Genomic DNA, 26,301 nt, shown 5'->3' on the forward strand with positions numbered 1-26,301 from the left:
TTGGTGATTATTTCTAAAAAAACTTTTTTTGTAAGAAATAATCTGACCTAATCAGTATTGCATGGTACCAGACACATGCTGAACTTCAAGCACCTATACATTTGCATTTGAGGAGACAGGAATCCTAGTTACACTGATTACATCAAAACAAGCTTTCCCAAAAGAACTAAAATACTGAAAATCAGTAATCAGAGCAATATCTTTAAATCTGTTGGTATTGCATTGTTGTTAAAAGAAAAATCAATATTTAAGATTACTCCAAATTGTTCCAATCTATCTCCCAAAATACCAAATTAAATTCCCAGTATAAATGTATAGTATAATTCCCCAAATGCCAGTATATTTCTGAAGTTTTGGCATCTCATGTCTGGAAAAGAGACACTCACATTCCTAACATCCAACCTCCGCAGTTTTGGGGACAGAGCCTTCTCCAGGGCAGCTCCCAGGCTTTGGAAATCCCTCCCCCAACTGATCCGCAATTCCGTGTCCCTCACCATCTTCCAGTCCCGCCTCAAGACCCATCTCTTCACCTCTGCCTATCCTTAGCCCCACGTCCCCCTCCCTTTTCATCTGTGCATGAATTGCCTCATATTGTGTTTTGAATTGAATTCTCTTTACTTTGTGTACTAGTCATGTCTCTACTATTTATTTAATTCCCCTTACATGTTTTTCCTCTACCTGCTAAATTTTTGTAAGGTGTCCTTGAGACTCTTGAAAGGCGCCCATAAATAAAATGTATTATTATTATTATTATTATTATTAACATGGATTCCATGTGGAATCAGGCTCTCTCTTTGAAATCAATTCAAAAGGAAAGAAATAGAAAAAGAAAACAAAACCAAGTGAAAACCATGGATCGGACAAAATAAACTGAATGCTTCCACATCTCCATCATTAAAATCTTTGCAAAAATAAATGTTGGCAGTTAATTTCAGAAATGAAACAGTTAATTTCTACACTGAAAGCTTCGAACAATAAAGATAAATAGGGTAGAGCTCCCTCCACCTCCCACAACTCTTAAAGCAACACTGCCTCTTTAATCACTGGTGTTACTGCCAATTTATTGCACATGCATGGTCAGAATTATTCAGTCCATTGGTTTATCCATCTATTCCATTCTCCCAGAAACGATATAACAAACAAGTAACATTGTTTTTGCTCACTTCATGTTTCTTTCATTTCTTGTACAAATCACAAGTTGCCACAAGTCTGAATCTCACAGACCATTCACTGACCTCAAATGCAAGATAACTTTCACTCAAAAATCCAAAGAGTAAAATACAATCACACATACAAGAATGCATTCAAACCCTTCAGGCTTTGATATTTCAAAATATTGCAAGATATTGTTTATGCAAACATACATTTAAACTGCCCCACCAGCTTCCAACAAGGCACACCGACACCTCTACATCCTGTGGAGACTCTCCAGTGACCCCTACAATGCTACCCGCCTTTACTTTGTAGCCCGTTATAACATGCAAGCTTTGCCACAATCTATGGGTATCCGTGTCATTACCTAACATCTCCTGTTTGGTCCAGAATTGCCTCTTGACATTCTTAATGGCTCTGCAAAGGTTGTAGATAGATTTATTGTATTCCTTGGGATAGTTTGAGTTGAATGCTGCAGACTTGGACTCCACCTCAGAGTGGAACTGGCGGTATATCCATGGTTTCCAATGGGGGGAATACATATAGAGGCTGGAGATGGAAGATAGATAATTGTAGATAGGTCAAGGGTGGGTCGTAGATAGGTCATGGATAGAAAGGTGGTAGATACATCTCTTATACAACTTAGGATGGTTTGAGTTAAATGCTGCAGACATGGACTTCCCCTCAGTGGACCTCGCGAACCATGCGTGGTTTTCAATTGAGGAATACATTTTTTTGGCGTTCATTAGTCAGGGTATTGAGTAAAAACGTTGGGACATTATGTTACCATCGTGCAAGGTGTTGGTGTACCATCCCGAACTGTTAACTTACACACATGCAACATACGTGTAATAGCACGGCATCTTAAACACATGCATCTTATAGACAACAGAGAATAGGTGCAGGAGTAGAGGCCATTCGGCCCTTCTTCAATGTGATCATGGCTGATCATCCACAATCAGTTCCCCGTTCCTGCCTTCTCCCCATATCCTTTGACTCCATTATCTTTAAGAGCTCTGTCTAGCTCTCTCTTGAAAGTGTCCAGAGAACCTGCCTCCACCGCCCTCTGAGGCAGAGAATTCCACAGACTCACCACTCTCTGTGAGAAAAAGTGTTTCCTCCTCTCCATTCTAAATGGCTTACTCCTTATTCTTAAACTGTGGTTCCTGGTTCTGGACTCCCCCACCATCGGGAACATGTTTCCTGCCTCTATCGTGTCCAAACCCTTTACAATCTTATATGTTTCAATAAGACGCCCTCTCATCCTTCTAAACTGCCAGAGTGTACAAGCCCAGCCGCTCCATTCTCTCAGCATATGACAGTCCTGCCATCCCGGGAATTAACCTTGTAAACCTACGCTGCACTCCCTCAATAGCAAGAATGCCCTTCCTCAAATTTGGGGACCAAAATTGCATACAATACTCCAGGTGTGGTCTCACTGGGGCCCCATACAACTGCAAAGGATCTATTTGCTCCTATACTCTTGTTATAAAGGCCAACATGTAATTGGCTTTCTTCACTGCCTGCTGTACCTGCATGCTTACTTTCATTGACTGATGTACAAGGACCCCCAGATCCCTTTGTACTTCCCCTTTTCCCAACTCGATACCATTTAGATATATTAATCTGCCTTCCTTGAATGGGGAGCTGTTTCTCTGGCATTGTACCCGATTCCTGTTGCCCGCGGTGACCATGGCTGGCAGATAGTACCTATCGCAGTTGCCAGGGTAAACATTCAACATTGGGAGGGTGGGCCATCGGTCTCGAGTCACCACATCCGGGTGGCCCAGTTGGTTTGGTTCCCTAAATGCATTCATCCCTTCCAATAGGACATTGGTCTGTTAAATGCTCAGATCCTCCCGAACAGGATAGACACAAAATGCTGGAGTAACTCAGCAGGACAGGCGGCATCTGTGGAGAGAAGGAATGGGTAAGGTTGCGGGTCCAAACCACATGCTAAATGCACGCATCCCCTGTAACTGACCCAGCATTGACAGAACCTTGTCAGTCAGATGAAGAGTCTCGATCCAATATGTCACCCATTCCTCCTCCAGAGATGTTGCCTGACCTGCTGAATTACTCCAACATTTTGTGCATCTTACTCTGTGAACTGTGTGAGTAAAATCGTATTTACTGCAAATCTGTGGATTTGAACGCAGAATAACTATGTTTCATCAACTGCCATTAAGTAAAAAGAACTTTGAAATAACTAGTTGTAAAACACTTTAATATAATGCAAGGCATGCTCTTGAATCAATTGGAAATATTTATTTGATTTCAGTGAGACAGGCGACTCTCATGGTCTCTTAGTCTGTGCCAACATTCCTGGCCTTTGGGTGCTTTTGAATGAGCTGTCTGTCAGGCTGACAAAAAAGAACAATTCATTTAGTCAATTTTCACTCGACTTGATTTAGTTCAGAGTCATTTTTCTTGCTGTAGTGTTCGAGCAAAGACAAATGCTAAAAATTAGGCTTGAAATTGAGATTATTTGAGCTAATCTAAATCTAAATAGTGTAAAATGCATTTTTATGTCAGTATTTTGTTGGCGTAGCCAAATATTGCAAATAAAAGGAATCCAATCAGCACTTTAACCCAAATTGAATGACATTATTTTCCAATTAAATATTTCCAAATTCCCACGTGGTTTTCCCTACAATGCTGGATGTTGCTCAATTATAATCTCACTATTTTAGAATTTACTGAAAAGTGAAAAATAACTGAAATGGTTTCCTAATCTCCAGTTAGTGACTACTTAGTGGGTGCAACATTACATTGAGAGACTAACATGGACAGGCTATTGTGTCCAGGCACAGATCACGTTCCATGGGCTCAGCAGCAAATGTACACCACTTTTAAGGAGGTTAACATTTAAAAAATCTAATCATGATAATATAAAATGTAATATATTTAAGGACATGGCAAGGCCATAGATGTCTACACACTTCAGCAAGGCCTTGGTTCTGGTTCTACATGTTCGGCTACCCATGGGATCCAGGGAGAGCCAGCCAACTGGATTGAGAAACAAGGAACTGCAGATGCAGGTTTACAAAAACAGATGCAGGTTTTTTGTTTTCAGATTTTTTAAATAAGAATGCGTCTGCGTGCGTCTTGTGCAAATGATCAAAGAACAAGCTGAGGTAGATCGCAGGGCGAATGGGGAAATTAAAGAGGTGAGAAGGTTCCTAGTTTAAGACTGGGTTGAATGAATTTGAATGGAAAATCAAAACTGATATCTGGAACTTTGAAATAATATCAGCCTACTCAGAAAGCCAGCACGTCACCTCTGCTGAAACACCCTTGGGATTAGTGGTACAGCTGTCTGCAGGCTGGCGTTCAGCTTTGATCTTGCACATTCAACAACCTTGCTGGCCATGATCTCATCCATTGATTTTCCAGGAAATAGGTGCGTTAGAAGAGGAATAATCTAAATAGGAAATAGAGAGCAGACCATAAGTTTCCTTCCAGGTCACCACATCAACCCTGTCATGACCCCTCGGGATTCTAGATCCTTCTCTCTCTTGTAAACAGCAGCTTGTCTAACTTTCCCTCATAAGACAACTCATCCATCCCAGGATTCAGTCTAGTGAACTTCCCTGAATCGCTTCAATGCTTCTATGTCCTTTGAATAAGTCTCAATACTATGGGTCTGCTGTTCATTCTTGGGAATCACAGTCAGGACCATTCCTTCATACTATACCAGAGTGTCCACTGTGTCTGTTCCCTGGTTCAGTTGTAAGGCTGGGGCCCCTAACACACTGACTCAGAGTTGATGACATTCAAGGACAAGAAAGGTCCCCTGAAACAAGGTGGCAATATTAAATGCCTCAATCAACCTAATTTGGGCAGAGTGGCGCAGCGGTAGAGTTACTGCTCCATAACGCCAGAGACCTGGTTTAAATCCTGGCTATGGGTACTGTCTGTACAGAGTATGCACATTCTCCCTGTGACCACACAGGGTTTATCCGGGTGCTCCAGTTTCCTCCCACACGCCAAAGACTTGTGGGTTTGTAGGTTAATTGGTTTCTGTAAATTGCCCCCAGTGTGTAGGATAGGACTAGGTCAGCATGGACTCAGTGGGCTGAAGGGCCTGTTTCCAGGTTCCACCTTTAGCTGGCTAGCAGATTGTGATTTGTCAGCAGTCCTTCTGTGCCACACTCCCATTACAACATTGTCCACTCTTCATAACAAAACATACACCGTGGACTGACTTTGAAGACATCCTCGACATGAACATTAAGGGACATCCAAGGCATGAATAACAAGCTATTTAATGATCTAATTTAGAACAATGGATGTATTAGATCTGACCTGTTTGTTTTTTATGTCCAACAACAATGAGGTGACTGCATCTTCCTGGGACCCAGTGACCTGCATCAGTACCTCCCGTGTTTTTGCCCGGTGAAGATAGTACTGTGACATGTATGGGTTTCCTTCAATGGCTGTTGTAAATCGTTTCTCTGCCTGCTGATATTTCCTGGGAAAAGTAAACAAAAGGAGATCCAATCAGTATAAAACAAGATGCCTGCCCCACTGATCATTATTCTTGTTTTCAAGTACAATGGAAAGACAGAAATTTCAACATTTGTTTAGTGTAAAATGTGATTTCCCATAAATTTGTAGTTTGCAGATCTAAATGTGGCAGAGGTTGGGATTTCTGCTTTTCTACCATGAGTGTTCTAAACGTCAGGTCACCTGTGGGGCCTCAGGATCCTTATTACAGTTTGTTTCTGCAGTACAGTTAGTTACAGTTCTGCTGACTGAGCAGAGTGCAAGTTCAAGTCTGACCCAATGCCCATGTGCTACTGAGGGAATGCCATCATTTGGATGAGAATTAAAATTGAGGCTACTGTGGATGTAAAAGATCCTGTACTTTTATTATGAAAGAACAGCAGAGCAGTTATTCCCAGAGTCTCTTGTGGTACCAATATCCCACCTGTTGTGATGGTCCAAAAGCCCCTTCTCATTGTTGATTGCTGCAATGCGAATCTGTATGTGCCAGTCATCAGGATCTAAGTCCTGCGCTTGTTCGTAGTCCAACAGTGCAAAGTCCAGATGACATTGCCTGAGGAAACAATCTGAATCAAATGGAACCGGACACCTCATTTAAAAAAATAATTTGACATAATCGAATAGCATTTACATTTAAATGCATGTATTAATATTAATGAATGTTCTGAACATAGAACATAACAGTGCAGGAACAGGCCCTTTGGCTCATAATGTTTGTGCTGAACATGATGTTAAGTTAAACTGATCTCACCTGCGTGGATCACTCTACTTCCTGCTAATCCATGTGCCTATCTAAAAGCTTAAATATCACTATAGTATCTGCCTCGTCCACTACCCCGGCAATGTGTTCCAGGCACGCACCACACATCTCTATTAAACTTTCCCCCTCTCACCTCACACCTCTAGTGTTGGACATTTGCACCCTTGGCTGTCTACCCCATCTATGCCTCTACTGAACTTTTTTTAGTCTCCACTCAGCCTCCGACATTCACACATTCCTTGTATTGGCCTTGCTCTGTTCAACTGCGCAACACATGCTGTGGGGAGAACTCCTCAATCTGCTGGCAGTGGTGATGTCATTAGAGCAAGTCACCATTAGCCTGCCCATGGCTGGTGTCACCATTTGGTGTTGCCAGAGATTTATGATCAATGGTTACATGTGTGTTTATCAGTTTATTACGCATCATATTACTCCATATGGGCATACCCAATCACCTGAGATTAATGGATAGCCTTTATCATGGACGTGATGGGCAACTCTTTAATCATTTTACTCTCATGAAAGAATTATCAAAATAACACATACTTCAAAACCCGCTGAGCATGACGCTCAAGGCCTTTACTGTGTCTTCAGACCTTTTGAATGAAACATAGGGGGAGGAATGTATCTTTGGTTCCCATTGCCAAAACCATCCCCTTACCTCCCACCTTCAGATCAATAGGACCAAGACTCAGGAGGTACATGCAATTGGCAGTCTTTGGAATTATGCTAATTGCCTGAGATATCTCTTGATGTTTGAAATGACCAATTTATATCATAACATTAGGCAGCGCAGAGCTGAGCATGGATGTGTTAATGTCATGCAGATGGTTTTGTCCCACCCACTTTGTGACTTTACATTGTTCTAACATCCAAATAATATTGTTTTCTTTACTTTAGAAACAGAGACATAGGTGCAGGAGTAGAGGCCATTCGGCCCTTCACCGCCATTCAATATGATCATGGCTGATCATCCAACTCAGTATCCTGTTCCTGCCTTCTCTCCATACACCCTGATCCCTTTAGCCACAAGGGCCACATCTACCCCCTCTTAAATATAGCCAATGAACTGGCCTCAACTACCTTCTGTGGCAGGGAGTTCCAGAGATTCACCACTCTCTGTGTGAAAAATGTTTTCCTCATCTCGGTCCTAAAAGATTTCCCCTTATCCTTAAACTGTGACCCCTTGTTCTGGACTTCCCCAACATCAGGAACAATCTACCTGCATCTAGCCTGTCCAACCCCTTAAGAATTTTGTAAGTTTCTATAAGATCCCCTCTCAATCTTCTAAATTCTAGCGAGTACAAACCGAATCTATCCAGTCTTTCCTCATATGAAAGTCCTGACATCTCAATCAGTCTGGTGAACCTTCTCTGTACTCCCTCTATGGCAATAATGTCTTTCCTCAGATTAGGAGACCAAAACTGTATGCAAGACTCCAGGTGTGGTCTCACCAAGACCCTGTACAACTGCAGTAGAACCTCCGTGCTCCTATACTCAACTCCTTTTGCTATGAATGCTAACATACCATTCGCCTTCTTCACTGCCTGCTGCACCTGCATGCCTACTTTTAATGACTGGTGTACCATGACACCCACGTCTCGTTGCATCTCCCCCTTTCCTAATCGGCCACCATTCAGATAATAGTCTACTTTCCTGTTTTTGCCACCAAAGTGGATAACCTCACATTTATCCACATTATACTGCATCTGCCATGCATTTGCCCACTCACCCAACCTATCCAAGTCACCTTGCAGCCTCCGAGCATCCTCCTCACAGCGAACACTGCCCCCCAGCTTCGTGTCATCCGCAAACTTGGAGATGTTGCATTCAATTCCCTCATCCAAATCACACCATTAATATATATCGTAAATAGCTGGGGTCCCAGAACTGAGCCTTGCGGTACCCCACTAGTCACTGCCTGCCATTGTGAAAAGGACCCGTTTACTCCTACTCTTTGCTTCCTGTCTGCCAGCCAGTTCTCTATCCACATCAATACTTAAGTACTCTGGGATGCCCAATACCGTGTGCTTTAAGTTCAATTTACCCAACACCACTTCCCGGCTAACCTGGATTTCACTCAGTTCCTCCATCTCATTTGACCCCCGACCCCTGCTATTTCCGGCAGATTATTTATGTCTTCCTTAGTGAAGACAGAACCAAAGTAGTTATTCAATTGGTCTGCCATGTCCTTGTTCCCCATGATCAATTCACCTGTTTCTAACTGCAAGGGACCTACATTTGTTTTAACTAATCTTTTTCTCTTCACATATCAATAAAAGCTTTTGCAGTCAGTTTTTATGTTCCCTGCCAGTTTTCTTTCATAATCTATTTTCCCTTTCCTAATTAATCCTCCTCTGCTGGACTCTGAATTTCTCCCAGTCCTCTGTTAGGCTGCTTTTTCTGGCTAATTTGTACGCTTCATCCAGTTATAATGGGTGACTTCAATCTACATATAGATTGGGTGAATCAAATTGGCAAGGGTGCTGAGGAAGAGGATTTCTTGCAATGTATGCAGGATAGTTTTCTAAACCAACATGTAGAGGAACCAACGAGAGAGTAGGCTATTCTAGATTGGGTATTGAGTAATGAGGAAGGGTTAGTTAGCAATCTTGTTGTACGTGGCCCCTTGGGCAAGAGTGACCATAATATGGTTGAGTTCTTCATTAGGATGGAGAGTGTAGCAGTGGCAAACCTGCCTGCCAGAATGCTGGTCCCCCACCTGTTAAGATGCAACCCGTCCCTTTTGTACAGTTCCCCCTTACTCCAAAACAGATCCCAGTGATCTAAGAATCTAAATCCCTGCCCCGTGTACCAGTTCTCACCCTCAGCCACACATTCAGGTCCCGTATCTCCCTGTTCCTGCTCTCGCCAGCACGAGGAACTGGAAGCAAACCGGAGATAACAACCCTGCAGGTCCTGCCTTTCAGCATTTTTCCAAGCTCCCTAAAGTCACTTTTCAGAATATTCATCCACTTCTTTCCGACATCGTTTGTGCCGACATGCACTACCACTTCCGGCTGTTCACCTTCGCCCTTGAGGATTTTCTGCACTCTGTCCGTGACATCCTGGATCCTGGCACCAGGAAGGCAGCACACCATCCTCGCATCCCGTCTGTTGCCGCAGAAACCCCTGTCCGTACCTCTCACAATGGAGTCTCCCTCTACAATGGCATTGCCTGACGTTGGCCTTTTTGGTTTTGGCTCAACAGCCCTATTCGCATCGCAAGCCAGTTCACCGCTCAGTGTAAACACGTCTTCTGTCCCAACAGCTTCTAAGCGGATGAACCTGTTTACAAGAGGTACACCACCCGGGGACGTTGGCATTCCATGCTTCCCTCCCTTTCTCACTGTCTCCCACCTTCTCTCTTCCAGTACCTTAGGTGTAACAATCTTACTGTAGGACTTGTCGAGGAACGACTCCGTTTCTCAGACGACCCTGAGGTCATCCACTTGCTTCTCCAGTTCCCCAACACGATCCTTCAGGAGCTCTACCTGGATGCACTTGTCACATTTGTAGCAGCCAGAGGCACCAGCGGTGTCCTTGACCTCCCACATACTGCAAGCATCATTCTGAATCAGCTTGCCTGACATCTCCTTCTTTCGTCTCTCCCTCTGCAGTGTTTTGCGTAGCCTCCTCTCCGAAGACTCTCGAGCCAAAGACTCACTTTACGCATAGGGCACTTCCCTCACAAGGCCGCTCCCTCACTGCCGTTCCCTAAGAGCAGTCTTGCTTATATTGACTGATAAATTGCCTACCAATTGACAATCCAAATTCCTCAGTTTTCAACTGTTTTCCTCGCTTTGACTCGTTTCTCTCCTCCAATGGGCTTGCTAATCTTCTCCTGCTATTGCTTCCAAATCTACAGCAGCTCTGAGTAAATCTGCCTGTGCTTTTTTTACAACTCTGAACTTTTCTAGTAAATCTCCCCTAATTTTGTGCAATCTAATGTAAGGAACCCCACCTCACAATGATATCATCAACTCAATCACTACTGGGCTCCCTGGATGGAGGTGAGGGAGGAGGTAGAGGAGCAGGTGTTACATCACCTCCAGTTCCAGGTGAGACAGAGGTTCATGTGCACCTTCTCTAACCTCATCTGCTGAAACTGGTGTTCCCAATGTGGCTGCCTATATATATCGATGAGACACCATTGTCAGAGTGAGGCCACATGCCAACTGGAGGAACCACCTCATATTGCAGTTTGGTAGTTTACAACCCAATGGTATGAATATTAAATATGCTGTTCAGCCAATCCATGCTTGTATCTTGCCTCAAATACCGTCTCCTATCCTGTTTAACAACCTCAAATGCAGGAACATTAAAGGTTTTCTGAAAAATCTAACAACATCCACTGACCCTCATTTGTCTATCTTGCTACTTATATCCTTAAAAACGGCAACAAATTTGTCTGCAAGGTTACCCTTTCACAAAACCATGCTGACTTTGGCCAATTTTATCATCTGTTTCCAAATACCCCAAAATCTCATCCTTAATAATGAACTCTTCCCTCCAACAGGAACATGCATCATTCCTTTAAAAGTATCCCACTTTCCAGACTTCCTTTGCCCATTTGCTATTTGACCTGTTGAGTATTCCCAGCATTGTCTTTAAAAAAAAAAAAATCAAATTACTTGCAAGTGGATAAGAAAAGTTTTACACATAAATGTCAGGTTCAATCCTGATCTCTGGTTCTGTCTGTGTGGAGTTTGTACGTTCTTCTTGTGACTGCCCACATCCCAAAACTGGAGTTGTGAATTGATACAGTGTTTTCCTTCTGTGTAACTACATGATGAAAGCCACATTCTTTCCTTGACCCGATAACGCAGGCACAACCCTGGCACAAACACGTACCCTTAACACAAATGTTAGAAATAAATGTACTCTTACCCCCTCGGTTAATGTACAACCCTTTTTCCTGCTTCTCTTCCTTAATACTCTGGTTTAAGAGAAGGATTGCCTCCTCATAAAAACCTTTGTGGTAGCAGTGCACTGCAAAGTCATTGTAGGTGAGAAGGAGCTGCCTCTGAGTCTCCAGGTAGGTCTCGCTTTGCTTCATGTTGCTGACTTTATTTAAGACATGGAGGTAGTCATCAATGGCTGCATTAAAATTCTTGAGTCTTCTGAATACGGTTCCCCTGAAAATGTGGAGGAAAATTAAGACTAAGTGAAGGTACTAAAATGTAAAAGAATAAATAATCAACAATGAGTGTTCAGATTAAAGTGGCATTGGGATTTGCAGGATCTTGCTCACTATTCTATTTTACAAGAATTAATTGGGTCAGCATGGGCAAGATAGGCTAAAGGGCCTGTTTCCATGCTGTATGGCTCTAACTGAAGTCTTGAATATGCTATGCTGAAAAATGTTGCTTGTGCCACATAGATATAGGCTTTGATTTGATGTCCATTAATTAACGATTCACTGTGGAATGGATCAGGAAGGGTGTGTGTGTGTGTGTGTGTGTGTGTGTGTGTGTGTGTGTGTGTGTATGTGTGTGTGTGTGTGTGTGTGCGTGTGTGTGTGCTCAAAAAACATATTAGAATTAGAATGCCATTTATTGTCATTTAAACATACAATGTTCAAACAAAATTACGTTCCTGCAGTCATAACAGCAAAAATCCAAAACACACAATTAACACAATTCCACACAAACATCCATCACAGTGAATCGCCAAACACCTCCTCACTGTGATGGAAGGAAAAAGTCTTATCTCTTCCCTGTTCTCTGTTCTTTATTCTTCTTCTCCCTCATCAAGCAGTTAAACTGCTGCATTGAGCTGATTGAGGCTTTTGATATTAGAGCTCCCGGTGGGCGATGGTAAGTCCAGCGGCCGTGTGTGTGCGTGTTCCGGTTTGATTGAGATAGATAGATAGATAGATAGATAGATATATAGATATATATATAAATAAATATAAATATATATATATAAAAAAATATATATATTCAGATACTCAAAAACATATATGTGTGTGCACCGGTGTGTGTGTGTGTGTGTGTGTGTGTGTGTGTGTGTGTGTGTGTGTGTGTGTGTGTGTGTGTGTACTCCTGTGATTATGTGTTTATGTATATATACACATATACTCAAAAAACATATATGTGTGTGTACCTGTGAGTGTGTGTGCATGTATATATACATATACTCAAATAACATGTGTATGTATATATACACATATACTCAAAAACATATGCGTGTGTACCTGTGAGTATGTGTATATATACACACACACTGAACTGTCTCTCGTTTATCATATTGTTTACAGTGTACTGCGTTTACATATTCTGTTGTGCTGCAGCAAGTAAGAATTCCATTGTTCTATCTGGGGCAATATCACCGGTTGCTTCCTAATGTGGAGAACTTTTACACCCCTGATTCCCATTCCCTCACCCTGCTTCAAGTTGTGATGAGTTAGAAGAATGAAAGTTATGATTAATTATGAATAATTATTAAGCTGCAAGCACTGTGGGTTGTCCTTTACATGCAGAGAAACAGAGAATTGTAGAGGGGAAAAAAGATTTGAGAAAAAGGAATCTGAGCACACAATCATTCAATACCAGCTGACGGGATCAAAAGGTCAAATGAAGTGTCCGTCTTCATCTCTACAGAGGGGAAGGCAGTAGGGGTAAATAAAACATAGAAGGAAGCTAGACTTCAATTGTGCAGACGTTACACAAAATCTGACATTTGATTCCTCAACACAAGTTACATTAACTAGCTCTTGTGTATGAATTACAGCAGATGGTCGATTGTCAGTTAGAATCCCATCAGCTAAACGGGATTGAAATGGAGCAAAACTGTGTGAATCAAGAGTGTAGGGGATATACGTGATCAGGAGGATATTCAGCTTCTCAAACTCTGCCTCTCATCAGAATTGTGGCTGATGCATTCACCAACGACTCTAGATCAGGGATGCCCTGGTGCGCCGAATGAACAAAAAGCTCAGTCTCAATCGATGTGCAGATTGCTCTGTCACTACTGCCCTTAATGAGAATTACAGATTTCCTTTACATGAAAAATTGTTCCCTGATTTCCCTTCTTTAGTTGCAAGTGCAGAAGTCAAACGGTGGTAGTTTTTGAAGCATCCATCCTTTGTCCATTGGTCACTGCTGTTGTGTTGCCAAGTAATGTAGCATTATATTACAATCACTAAGTGATACCTGCAAAAAAATGTGTTAGAGAAATAACACCCTTCAATCATTGGACATCATGACCCAAATCATCACCAGCCATTAGATTAATCACATGGATAAAGCCACAGGAGGCTGCTTCACCAAAGTGGACACAGTAGTGCTTGACCTAAAAATTGTTAGTTAGTTGAAAGTGTCAAATTAGGACAAGAAAGCAAATTACAGTAATTGAAGGAAAATGGCTTTGCCTTCATCATAACATGTATAGTAGACAAAATGATGTAGTTAATGCACATGTAAGCAGTGGATCATAGGGAAACTAATGATTTGGACGGGGGAATTGAATGCAACATCTCCAAGTTTGCGGATTCAGATTCAGATTCAATTTTAATTGTCATTGTCAGTGTACAGTACAGAGACAACGAAATGCATTTAGACAACAAAATGACATGAAGCTGGGGGTCAGTGTTAGCTGTGAGGAAGATGCTAGGAGGCTGCAAGGTGACTTGGATAGGCTGGGTGAGTGGGCAAATAAATGGCAGATGCAGTATGTGGATAAATGTGAGGTTATCCACTTTGGTGGCAAAAACAGGATAGCAGACTATTATCAGTATTTTTATTTGTAACAGAAAATTAAATTAGGAAATAAATATTTATCTTCAAGCCACTTAAATGCTTCACCTACTTGGTATTTATCTAATTGACCTCTTATGATGGATGCAATAGTTTATCGTTAAATCTGAGGGAACTGTAGATGATGGTTTACCAAGGAAAGACACAAGATACTGGAGTAACTTAGCAGATCACACAGCATTTCTGGAAAACATAGATAGATGATGTTTTGGGTCAGGACCCTTCTTCAGTTTAAACTTCAGCATGCAACAAATTATTTATGCTAGAAATAATGGCTTGACATAACCTGAACATTAACTCTGATGTTCTGAAACATGAACTCTGTTCTCCTCTCCACTGCTAGAATTCTTGATCCTGTTTCAGACTTACAGCATCTGCAGCATTTGGATTTTATCTTATCTGTAGTTTGTTGACTTTACCTGAAGATGTAATAGCCAAGTTCAATGGGATTGTTGTTTATTGCCTGATTAATGCAATGGAGTGCACCATTCATATTGCCTTGCAGAGCCTTATTCACTGCACCAGCCTTAGCCTCTTCAGCTCTCTGCACCAGTGTCTGCATTAACAAAACAGCCTCTTGATGGGAGGGATCCATGGTCAGAGCACGACTGACATCCTGGTAACAACTAACTACCTGTTGATTAGACGGTGAGAAATAAAATGAACAAATATAGCACATGCCCCATGCTCAGAATCACCTCAGGAATTGGTTTGCTTTGGGAAACCCCTCCATTCACCTATCCTGCCTCCACATGGCTTCATATCCTTGGCAAGCAAAATAAATTAATCTTAAATTTTTAATAATTAATTGAGCTAATATCAATTGCTTTATGTGAGAGAAAGCCACATTTCTACCAGTAACATGCCAGAGGCTGAGTCTTTGTGATTCTGAACTTAAAGAAAAGTAACTTTGAGGGTATGAGACGTGAATTGGCCAAGATAGACTGGCAATTGATTCTTAAAGGGTTGGTGGTGGATATGCAATGGAAGGCATTTAAAGACTGCATGGATGAACTACAACAATTGGTCATCCCAGTTTGGCAAAATAATAAATCAGGGAAGGTAGTGCATCTGTGGATAACAAGGGAAATCAGGGATAGTATCAAAACAAAAGATGAAGCGTACAAATTAGCCAGAAAAAGCAGCCTACCAGAGGACTGAGAGAAATTCAGAGTCCAGCAGAGGAGGACAAAGGGCTTAATTAGGAAAGGGAAAATAGATTATGAAAGAAAACTGGCAGGGAACATAAAAACTGACTGCAAATGTTTTTATAGATATGTGAAAAGAAAGAGATTAGTTAAAACAAATGTAGGTCCCTTGCAGTCAGAAACAGGCAAATTGATCATGGGGAACAAGGACATGGCAGACCAATTGAATAACTACTTTGGTTCTGTCTTCACTGAGGAAGACATAAATAATCTGCCGGAAATAACAGGGGACCGGGGGTCAAATGAGATGGAGGAACTGAGTGAAATCCAGTTTAGCCGGGAAGTGGTAGGTAAATTGAATGGATTAAAGGCCGATAAATCCCCAGGACCAGATAGGCTGCATCCCAGAGTACTTAAGGAAGTAGCCGCAGAAATAGTGGATGCATCAGTGATAATTTTCAAAACTCTTTAGATTCTGGAGTAGTTCCTGAGGATTGGAGGGTAGCTAATGTAACCCCATTTTTTAAAAAGGGAGATTGAGGGAAAAAAATTCAACAGATAACATTCAAAATCTATATGAATTGGGGAATCCTACAGATTCTTGATATGAGTTTCAATGAAATAACAGTAACCATCCAATCGCACAACTTATTTCTTTAGAGCAAAAAATTAAATGTTATAACCACAAAACACAAAGATATGATCCATGAAGAAGTAATGAGCTGTACTTACATTTGAAAAGTGGTCATGCAGTCTTGCTCGTAGGATGTAGAGCTCTGGATTAGAAGTCACAACCTCAAGTTGCTTGGTGACATATTGGAGGCAATCTTCAAGCCTTCCCAATGCGAGCAAGGTGGCAATGCTGGGAAACAATTTCCAACTTGCAATTAATAACATTTGCTGTGCTTGTTTTTTGGTCTACTTCAACACATGGCTAGCATTGAGCTTGGGAACTGTACTCATCGAGGTTTGTGGAGGACATTTAATCACAGTGTATCTTGTAGATTATTGAATGGTATTGCAGATGTGAATATCAATCTACATCTGTTGATTTATGGATTTCTCTCCTGCAAATCAGTAGATATTGAAACGTGAAAGGTCGATGTACTTTGGCCAGCCAAGGTTATTGAGAGTTTTGGAATACCATCAATGCTACAGTACCTTATTGTGAAAAATTTCTGTCTGAAGATTGGGACATATAAGATGAGGAGGACATTTCAGAGAGAATATTGTGTGTTTGAGGCCACGTGTTCAATGGGAAAAACCTGCAATCTCCTCAAGGCAGGTAAGTCTTGACAGTAAGCATTCAGGAAGTGTGTGGTGTAGTCTGAACCTTGTTATACTGAAAGCTCAACACTGTACCTCTGTACACATGAAAATGATAAACTAAACTAGCCTGGCCATGACAACAACATATTAACATACATTACAGCAATATCTTTGACTCTTAGCTGCCCTCTGAAGTAGCTAGCAAGCTACAGTGTGTGAGTAAGAGGGTCTTGGCATCAAATTCTGACCTGCCAGCACTAACCACCAGCTTTCTGCTCCTGCCAAAAGCAAGTAGCAAATCATGTTCATAACTTCATGTCACAGGAGATGCATGAGGCCATTCGGCCCATCAAGTCTACTCCACCATTTAATCATGGCTGATCAATCTGTCCCTCTCAGTCTATTTTCCTGCCATCTCCCCATAACCCTTGACACCTGTACTAATCAAGAACCTGTCAATCTCCACCTTAAAAAGACCCATTGACATGGCCTCCACAGCCAACTGTGTCAATGAATTCCACAGATTCACCATGCTCTGACTAAAGAAATTCCCCCTCATTTCCTTTCTAAATGTACATTCTTTTATTCTGAGTCCTCTAGTCCTTTATGTCTTCTGGTCCTAGACTCTCCCACTAGTGGAAACATCCTCTTGACATCCACTCTATCCAGGCCTTTCACTATTCGGTAAGCTTCAATGAGGCCCCACCTCATCCTTTCAACTATAGTTCTGACTATCGTTGCTAATTACAGGAACGTGTTGAGAAATGGCTACAATGTAATTCTCAAATATTAGTCTTTCATCTTTAGATACCTACTCACCTTCACATTCTTCCATAATCTGCTGATCGCAATATTAATTAATATTTATCTAGTTACAATAGTAGCTTTGGCATTAACAGTCATTTTAAAGCTGTGACAGTGATTCACGTTATTAGATTCACGGTGATAAAGCAGGTTGGTGTCTATGTCATGTCCATATGGAAATTACAGTAACATCATAATGGCTCGTATTTTGACCAGTTCTAGCTTGAATCAGGGCACTCTGACCATGTTCATGGGAAGAGGGTGAAGATGTGAATGATAGGGCTCTGGGGAATGTTGTAGAGCAGAGGGACCTCATAGTGCAGGTACATAGTTCCTTGAAGGTAGTCACATGTAGATAGGGTGGTCAAAAATACTTTTGGCACATTGGCCTTCATCAGTCAGAGAATTGAGTATCAAGGTTGGGAGGTTATGTTGCAATTGTATAAGATGTTAGTGAGGCCGCATTTAGAATGTTGTGTTCAGTTCTGGGTATCGTGTTATAGCAAAAATGTTGTCAAGCTGGAAATGTTATAGAGAAGATTTATGAGGATGGTGCCAGGACTCAAGTGTCTGAGCTATAGGGAAAGGTTGAGTCAGCTGGGACTATTCCTTGGAGCGCAGGAGGATGAGGGGTGATTTTATATAGTGGTGTATAAAATCATGAGAGGAATAGATCGGGTAGCCACACAGAGTCTCTTGCCCAGAGTATGGGAATCGAGGACCAGAGGATATAGATTCAAGGTGAAGGGGAAAAAGATTTAATAGGAATCTGAGGGGTAACTTTTTCACACAAAGGTGGTGGTTGTATGGAATGTGCTGCCAGATGAGATAGTTGAAGCAGGGACTATGCAAATGTTTAAGAAACAGGCAGATACATGGATTGGACAGGTTTGGAGGGATATGGGCCAAACACAGGCAGGTGGGACAAGTGTAGCAGGGACATGTTAGGCCATAGGGCCTGTTTCCACTCATTCCACTGTATGACTGTATAATGAATCACCTGCGCATGTGGTAATGTTGATTTGCAGGTCTCAGTTCTGAAGCTAGTGCAAAGATTTCCAAGGCCTCGCCATACATGTTGACTTCAAACAGGTACTGACCCTAAAGAACAAAATCCCATCACAGCTGGTTAGTGAACCTTGTACACAAAGTGGACAGAAAATTATGCATTTACTTCAGCGTTCCATGCCAACAATGACATTACAACAAAGACTTGCAAAGTTGATTGCAGCAGATTGTTTACGGGTAAAGAGACATCCAGAAAGTGAGAAGCTTTGAAATGTGTGGTAGTGAGAATTTAAGACATACTTGCTCCCGTTAGAATGAAGGGCAAGGCAGGTAAGGAAATGAGGGTCTGGTCAGGAAATAGGACTCAGAGGCGGTGGAGGCCGGTTCTCTGGATACTTTCAAGAGAGAGCTAGATAGGGCTCTTAAAGATAGCAGAGTCGGGGGATATGTGGAGAAGGCAGGAACGGGGTACTCATTGGGGATGATCAGCCATGATCACATTGAATGGCGGTGCTGGCTCAAAGGGCCGAATGGCTTGCTCCTGCACCTATTGTCTATTGACATGTGTCAGGTATAGGCCATAGCAATTGTGTATCCCTGGAGGACTTTGGAGGGTTGTGGGGGAAGGTGATAGATCTGGAGATAAGATTATCGAAAATCCAAATATATTCTATGTATATTAAAAGACAAAGGTAACTAGAGAGAAAATAACAGCCTCAGAAACCGAAGTGGTCATCTATGTGTGGAACCACAGGAGATGGGCAAGGCCCTTGATGAATATTTCTCCTGGTTATACCACTGAGAAAGATATGAAGAGTTATCTGGGTGGCACGGTGGTGTTGCAGCAGGGTTGCTGCCTTAAAGCACTTGCAGTGCCGGAGACCCAGGTGCTGTCTGTACGGAGCTTGTACATTCTTCCTGTGACCGCGTGGGTTGTTTTTTTTTCCAAGATCTTCAGTTTCCTCCCACATTCCAAAGATGTACAGGTTTGTAGGTTCATTGGCTTTGGTTTGAATACTTGGTATAAGTGTAAATTGTTCCTAGTGTGTGTAGGCTTGTGTTAATGTGGGGGTTGCTGGTCGGTGCAGATTCAATATGCCGAAGGGCCTGTTTCTGCGCTATATCTCTAAACTAAACTAAAACTGAACTAGGGAACTGTGGACAGTTAATGGCAATGTCTTGAGGACATTCCTCATGCATAACGTTGTAAAACATGAAGGAAGATAAATATCCTGGGTCTGATGAGATGTATCCAAGGATACCGTGGGAAGCTGGATAAGAAATTGCAGGAGCCTAGCTGAGATATATGAATCATCATTAGACAAGGGGGAGGTGCTGGAAGACTGGAGGGATGACAGGTGGCGCAATGGGCTAAGTGTTCGGCTGGCGACCGGAAGGTAGCCGGTTCGAATCCCGCTTGGAGTGCATACTGTCATTGGGGCCTTGGGCAAGACACTTCACCCACCTTTGCCTGTGTGTGAATGTGTGTGAATGATTGGTGGTGGTCGGAGGGGCCGTAAGCGCAGATTAGCAGCCATGCTTCCGTCAGTCTGCCCCAGGGCAGCTGCGGCTACAGAAGTAGCTCACCACCACCGAGTGTGACTGAGGAGTGAATGAATAATGCGATGTAAAGTGCCTTGAGTATCTAGAAAGGCGCTATATAAATCCCATCCATTATTATATTATTATTATTGCTTGTGCTTCTCTTTAAGAAGGGCTAAAAAGGAAAACCTGGGAACTGTAAGTTAGCCTAATATCTTCGGTAGGAAAGTTACTGGAGATGATTCTCAGAGAGAAGATATACATGCATTTAGATAGACAGAGGTTGATTATGCATAGTCAGATGGTTTTGTATGTGGGAAATTTTATAATGTTTTTTGAATAAGAAACCAAGAAAGCTGATATAGGCAGGGTTGTAGACATAGTCTATTTGCATTTCAGCAAGTGTTTTGATAAGTTTTCACACATTAGGCTAGTCTGGATTGCAAGGGATCCTGAGAGAGCTAGCCGACTGGATATGGAATTCATATCAGTGAAGAAAGTGAATGGCATGTTGACCTTCATAACAAGGAGAGTTGAGTATAGGAGCAAAGAGGTCCTTCTGCAGTTGTACAGGGCCCTAGTGAGACTACACCTGGAGTATTGTGTGCAGTTTTAGTCTCCAAATTTGAGGAAGGACATTCTTGCTATTGAGGGAGTGCAGCGTAGGTTTACAAGGTTAATTCCCTGGATAGCGAGACTGTCATATGCTGAGAGAATGGAGCGGCTGGGCTTGTACACTCTGGAGTTTAGAAGGATGAGAGGGAATTTTATTGAGACATGTAAGATTATTAAGGGTTTGGACACATTAGAGGCAGGAAATATGTTCCCGATGTTGGGAGAGTCCATAACCTGGGGCCACAATTTAAATATAAGTGGCAAGCCATTTAAGGGGGTATGTTATAGAATTCCATTAGGTCTTCCTCCAGCCTTGACTTTTCCAAGGAAAACAGCCCCAACCTCTCCAACCTGTTCATATAACCGAGGTTTCTGAGCCTAGGAATCATTCTTGCAAATCATGTCCACAGACGCTCATTCGCAAATTGTATAAAAATCAAAAACTTCTGGACTGACATTTTCAGAATAATATAATATCTATAGTTGTCAACAATCAATTGGATCCCGATTTAAAACTAATAATACTAGGAATATCAGAACAAAGCCTAACATTTACAGCAACCAAAGAAACTTTATCGACTATAGTATAATAACTGGGAAAAAATTTATATTTCAATTTTGGAAAGGTCCTATAACCCCCACAATTAAAATGTGGATTATGGAAATGTCGGAGACCTTACGTTTGTAAAGAATCAGACTTGTCTTAATGTACAAACAAGAATTATTTATCAGAATATAATCTCCACTCATTGACTACTTGAAGGAGCAGACTGGTTCGGCACGGGAACCTGACTGAAACTCAAATTAAGGATTAGATGAAAAGTTATATTTTATAATTTACGAACTTATCTCCAATGTATTTTTAGTAAATTATTCCATTCTTCTTTATCATGCTTTTTCCTTTTTTAAATTTCTTTCTTATTTTCCATCTATATAAAAAAAACTAGAAGCAGAGTTAATATCAATCGATAATATTAGTAATGTAGGAATGATATCCATGAAATGTTTTTAATATGATATGTATATGGCTCTAATAAAAAGATTATTAAAAAAAGAAAAAAAAAACCCTCCACATCCTTTTGATCATAAGGGCAGGAATTGAACACAATAATTCAGTTGAAGCTGGGGCAGGACTGAATCCTAACATGTAGCACTGATTAGATTATAGTGTGTTCAAAAAGTCCATTCAAATGAACACATCTATGCTCGCGTGATAGAATTTTCTTTCATCCTATTCCATCTAATTTCTACTCTAATTTAAACAGAGCATACACAAAAGAAAGATGAACATACTTGGATGTACAAGGTGTGGCCTATCTGGGTCACAATTGCATCATCTGAAGGGTCCAAGTTGCTGGCCAACCTGTGGTTGAGGACAGAAGACTGGAAATCGCCAAACATCAGATATGCCTCGGCCCTTCTCAGATAAAACTCTTTCTGCAATGTAAGGCAATTAAAACACGATTTTCTTCAACCAATCAGCATTTTGCCAGACCTACAATGAACATTATATGTATTTAGTTTAGTTTATGGATACAGCATGGAAACAGGCTCTTCGGCCCACTGAGTCTGTGTGACCAGTGATCCCTGCACACTAGCACTATCCTACACACACCAGGGACAATTTACAATTTTACTGAAGCCAATTGACCTACAAACCTGCACGTCTTCGGCGTGTGGGAGGAAACTGGAGCAGCTGGAGAAAACCCACAGTCACATTAATAACGTATAAACTCCCTACAGACAGCATTCGTAATCAGGATGGAACCCGCGTCTCTGGCACAAAGGCAGCAACTCCACTGCTGTATCACTCCATGTATGTCAAATCAAAATAAGGAAAATACAGACAAATATATCTGTACTGCAGTTATTCATGCAAGTCCATAACTCCAATGAAAAACTCATTGGTCGGGGCATTGAGTATAACAATTAGGAATTCATGATGAAGCTTTACAAGACTTTGGTTAGGACACATTTGGAGTATTGCGTGCAGTTCTGGTCATCCCTTTACAGGAAGGATGTGAAGGCTTTGGAAAGGAGGTTTACCAGAGTGATGACTACAGGGAGAGGTTGGAAAGAGCTGGATTGTTTTCTCTGTAATTCTGGAGTGTGAGGGGAGATCTGATAAAAGCATATACATTTATGAGAGGCATTGATAAGGTAGACAGTCTGAACCTTTGTCCTAGGAAGGAAATAACAAATACTAGAGGGCATAGCTTTAAGGTGAGAGCCTGGAAGGGGTGGTGGAGGAGGCAGCTAAAATCGTGGCATTTAGGAGGCTTTTAGATAGACACATGAAGGCACAGTTGGAGTATTATGTCCAGTTTTGGTCACCCCGTTATAGGAGAGATGTTATTAAGCTGGAAAGTGTGCAGAAAATATTTACGAGGATGTTGCCAGGACCTGAGCTATAGGGAAAAGTTGGGCAAGTTTGGACTATTTCCTGGAGCATAGGAGGATGAGAGGTTCAGTTCAGAGGGAAATGGGCCAAACGTAAGCAGGTGGGTTAAGTGTAGATGGGGCACCTTTCCCGGCAAGGGCAAGCTGGGCCGAAGGGCCTGTTTGGGCTGCACGACTATGACTCTGACTCCATGAACAGGTTCTTTGTATTGGAATGAAGCCTGTGTCCTTGGCTGCCACTGCACCAAGGAGAAACTAATCTTACCTGCTGAGGATCCAGAGTAAGGGCTTTATTGAATGAAATTACTGCTTCCTCCAAAAGGCCCCTGCTCAGGAGAATCTTGCCTCGTTCATAGCTGTAGAAAAGATGTGAACAGTAAATCAATGTCTGAGATATAGGACCTTAACTATAGTGTGTGTATTTGTGTAAACTATATCACAGTATGGTGGTATTTGTAAGAACAGTGTTGATAGATGACCTGTACATAAAGAAGGTGCAGAAAGGGAAGCCAGGTAAGTGCTTCCCTCTGGTGGTCAGAGAAGAGCATTGTCGATTAGGACCTTTCCTCTTTAGTTTTGTTGAATTTAGAGATACTGGATGGAAACAGGCCCTTCGGCCCATTGAGTTCGCACCAACCAGCGCCCCCCCCCCGTACATTAACACTATCCTACACATTTAGGGACAATTTACATAGCATGCAACTTAGGGGAGGTTCTGACGGGGAGCAGCGAGTGGAATCAGGGGCTTTGACAATAGTCTGTATGCCTAGTGGTCATTAAATTTAAACTACTTATTATTTCCACAACTTCATACATCTGGTGCTGTAAGGCAGCAACTCTACCACTGTGCTTTGTGACTCAGTTAGTTTCTTCATCTCCATTCTTTTTGTTAGTCACAATAACATACTGTTGATGTACCATGCTCTCTGAACTAGTGATCGCTCTTCTTCACTGAAACTCTAAAATGTGACCCATATAAATCAATGCCATAGCAATAATATTTTATATTTGCTCGGCGATCATATCACTGATCACAGTGATGACCAAACAAATTTATTTTACAAGTCTAAAGCCGTCTCTTACAGCACCCATGTCTGCTGTTATACTCACTGTTCTTTAGCCCGATCATTTATAATGTCCGACATAACATAATTTCTCTTCTCTATGGTGTCCAGAGAAAAAATCTTACTGGATCCAAATAGATTTTGTCGTGATTTCTCTGTGGCCGCAGCCAGTTGTTCTTCAGATAAAGCTGTGGGAAACACTCCTGCTTCCAACATGATTGTATCCTATAGAAAGAGAACATTGAATCATCAAGAGCCTTTGACAGCCATGTGTAACGGACCATCCAGAGGGCAATCTTGAGTCATTGAAACAATTGACAAAGGTTTTTTTGTGTACAATGTTGCAGACCAGGGCAATGCAGGGTTGGATTGTGCTATGGGCAGCTACACACAATGCTGCACTTCAGCTTTGGGAATCCATTTATATTTGTGCTATGAAAGAGGAAGGATTTGTATTGATTGGTACTTTTCAATAACTCACCTGGCAATTATGACATTGGAAAAGTAAAGACTTCAATTGGCATTAAAATATAAATGGATTCCCAAAGCTGAAGTGCAGCATTGTGTGTAGCTGCCCATGGGAATGTAGTGCATGGGCCTTGTCTAGTAGGTAGTCACTTGCCATCACCTGCTGCTGCCTGGGTTTACCCGAACTAATAAACACACATCCTCCCCCCACTCCACAGGGCCTGAAATAAAATGAATGGAAAATGCTGGAAAGACTCAGCAGGTCAGGTCAGCATTTCTGAGAAAATAAATAGTCAACATTTCACATCAGAGTTAGAGAAGGGAAGGGAAGGGAAGGGAAGGGAAGGGTTATCTCTGATTGGGTGAAACTAAATGAGGTAATGTGATAAACTGAAAAATAAATTGAATCTAAAACAAATCATTTAGAGGTTTTTGTTTATCCCCTCTTACCTCAACCAAGTTTTGGCACTGATCCTCTTCCCTCTTTTCCTCCTCCTTGGGTTCCTCCATGATTCTATGGGTCTTCTAGATTCTTTGTAACTTGCCGTTCATTGCAAGGATGGTGTGCATATCTTGTAATAAAACCTTGACCATTTAAAAAAAAAAGGAATTCTAAATTTCCTTTGTTGATGTGTCAATGTGTTCATGAAGTCACTCCTAACGGCTTGGGCCTTCAATCAAAGACCGTGCATTCCTGTTCTGGATTATCCCACAAGTGGAAATTCCATCAATCACCCAAGTTTATATATTTTGCAGCAACACCCTCTCATTAGAAGTAACCCTAACGCTGCTGAGGTTGTGAATTCAACACAAACAAAGGTATTTTCAAAATGGCGGGCGGGGTGGGGGTTGGTGGGAGAGGAGAGGCAGAATCTAGCTGATACAGCAGCTCACTAGACTTGTTCCTGCCCCTCCTCTCTCCCAGCTTTCTCCCCACCACCACAATTAACCCGAATGTCCCCTGACCCAAGGGTGGGGTCTGAACGCTGACAACGTAATGCGCGGAACCGTTTTTAATAAATCAAACCCTTTACCCACCTACACTTTGAGCGGGTGTAGAACTGACCATAGACCATAGACTTGTTGCCGCCACCAACTTCCGTGTCGACTTGTATCCGTCATGTTGCTATGGGTAACACGCGTCATGTTGCTATGGGTAACACGCGTCATGTTGCTATGGGTAACACGCGTCATGTTGCTATGGGTAACACGTCATGTTGCTATGGGTAACACGCGTCATGTTGCTATGGGTAACACGTGTCATGTTGCTATGGGTAACACGCGTCATGTTGCTATGGGTAACACGTGTCATGTTGCTATGGGTAACACGCGTCATGTTGCTATGGGTAACACGCGTGTTGCTATGGGTAACACGTGTCATGTTGCTATGGGTAACACGCGTCATGTTGCTATGGGTAACACGCGTCCTGTTGCTATGGGTAACACGCGTCCTGTTGCTATGGGTAACCGGCGTCCTGTTGCTATGGGTAACACGCGTCATGTTGCTATGGGGAACCGGCGTCCTGTTGCTCTTGGTGACCTGTTGCTATCGGCAACCAACATTCAGGAATCAGGATGGCCAATGCAAAAAAAAAAGACACAGAGTGCTGGAGTAACTCAGCGGGTCAGGCAGCATCTGTGGAGAACATGGATAGGTGACCTTCAGTCATATGGTCATAAGGTCATATGTAATAGGAGTAGAATTAGGCCATTCGACCCATCAAGTCCTTTCCGCCATTCAATCATGGCTGATCACGGTGGGCGGCGCGACTCTCGTCAGCAGCGGCCTCTGCAGCCCGTCC

At 42.1% G+C, this 26,301-nt stretch overlaps 1 protein-coding gene across 3 annotated transcripts; it reads right to left on the reverse strand.

The window, feature by feature from the left end:
- Positions 1 to 3,362: 3,362 nt before the first annotated feature.
- LOC129712192 (tetratricopeptide repeat protein 16-like) lies at positions 3,363 to 25,653 on the reverse strand. 3 transcript variants are annotated; one of them, XM_055660458.1, is made up of 13 exons: positions 25,538 to 25,653; positions 24,950 to 25,084; positions 24,078 to 24,256; positions 23,233 to 23,323; positions 21,861 to 22,004; positions 18,403 to 18,503; positions 16,062 to 16,191; positions 14,601 to 14,815; positions 11,312 to 11,559; positions 6,086 to 6,227; positions 5,461 to 5,626; positions 4,434 to 4,576; positions 3,363 to 3,515 (listed from the first exon to the last, which is right to left on the reverse strand). In XM_055660458.1, the coding sequence occupies exons 2-13, from the start codon at positions 25,007 to 25,009 to the stop codon at positions 3,449 to 3,451; spliced, it is 1,686 nt and encodes a 561-aa protein (XP_055516433.1). In that variant the 5' UTR covers positions 25,010 to 25,084; positions 25,538 to 25,653; the 3' UTR covers positions 3,363 to 3,448. The 3 variants fall into 3 exon arrangements, with proteins under 3 accessions (XP_055516433.1, XP_055516434.1, XP_055516435.1); XM_055660459.1 differs by having other exon boundaries at positions 25,542 to 25,599; XM_055660460.1 differs by lacking the exons at positions 21,861 to 22,004; positions 25,538 to 25,653 and having other exon boundaries at positions 24,950 to 25,369.
- Between the last annotated feature and the right edge of the window lie 648 nt (positions 25,654 to 26,301).

The sequence above is a fragment of the Leucoraja erinacea genome, chromosome 31, assembly GCF_028641065.1.
Source record: "Leucoraja erinacea ecotype New England chromosome 31, Leri_hhj_1, whole genome shotgun sequence".
NCBI classification, from domain to species: Eukaryota; Metazoa; Chordata; class Chondrichthyes; order Rajiformes; family Rajidae; genus Leucoraja; species Leucoraja erinaceus.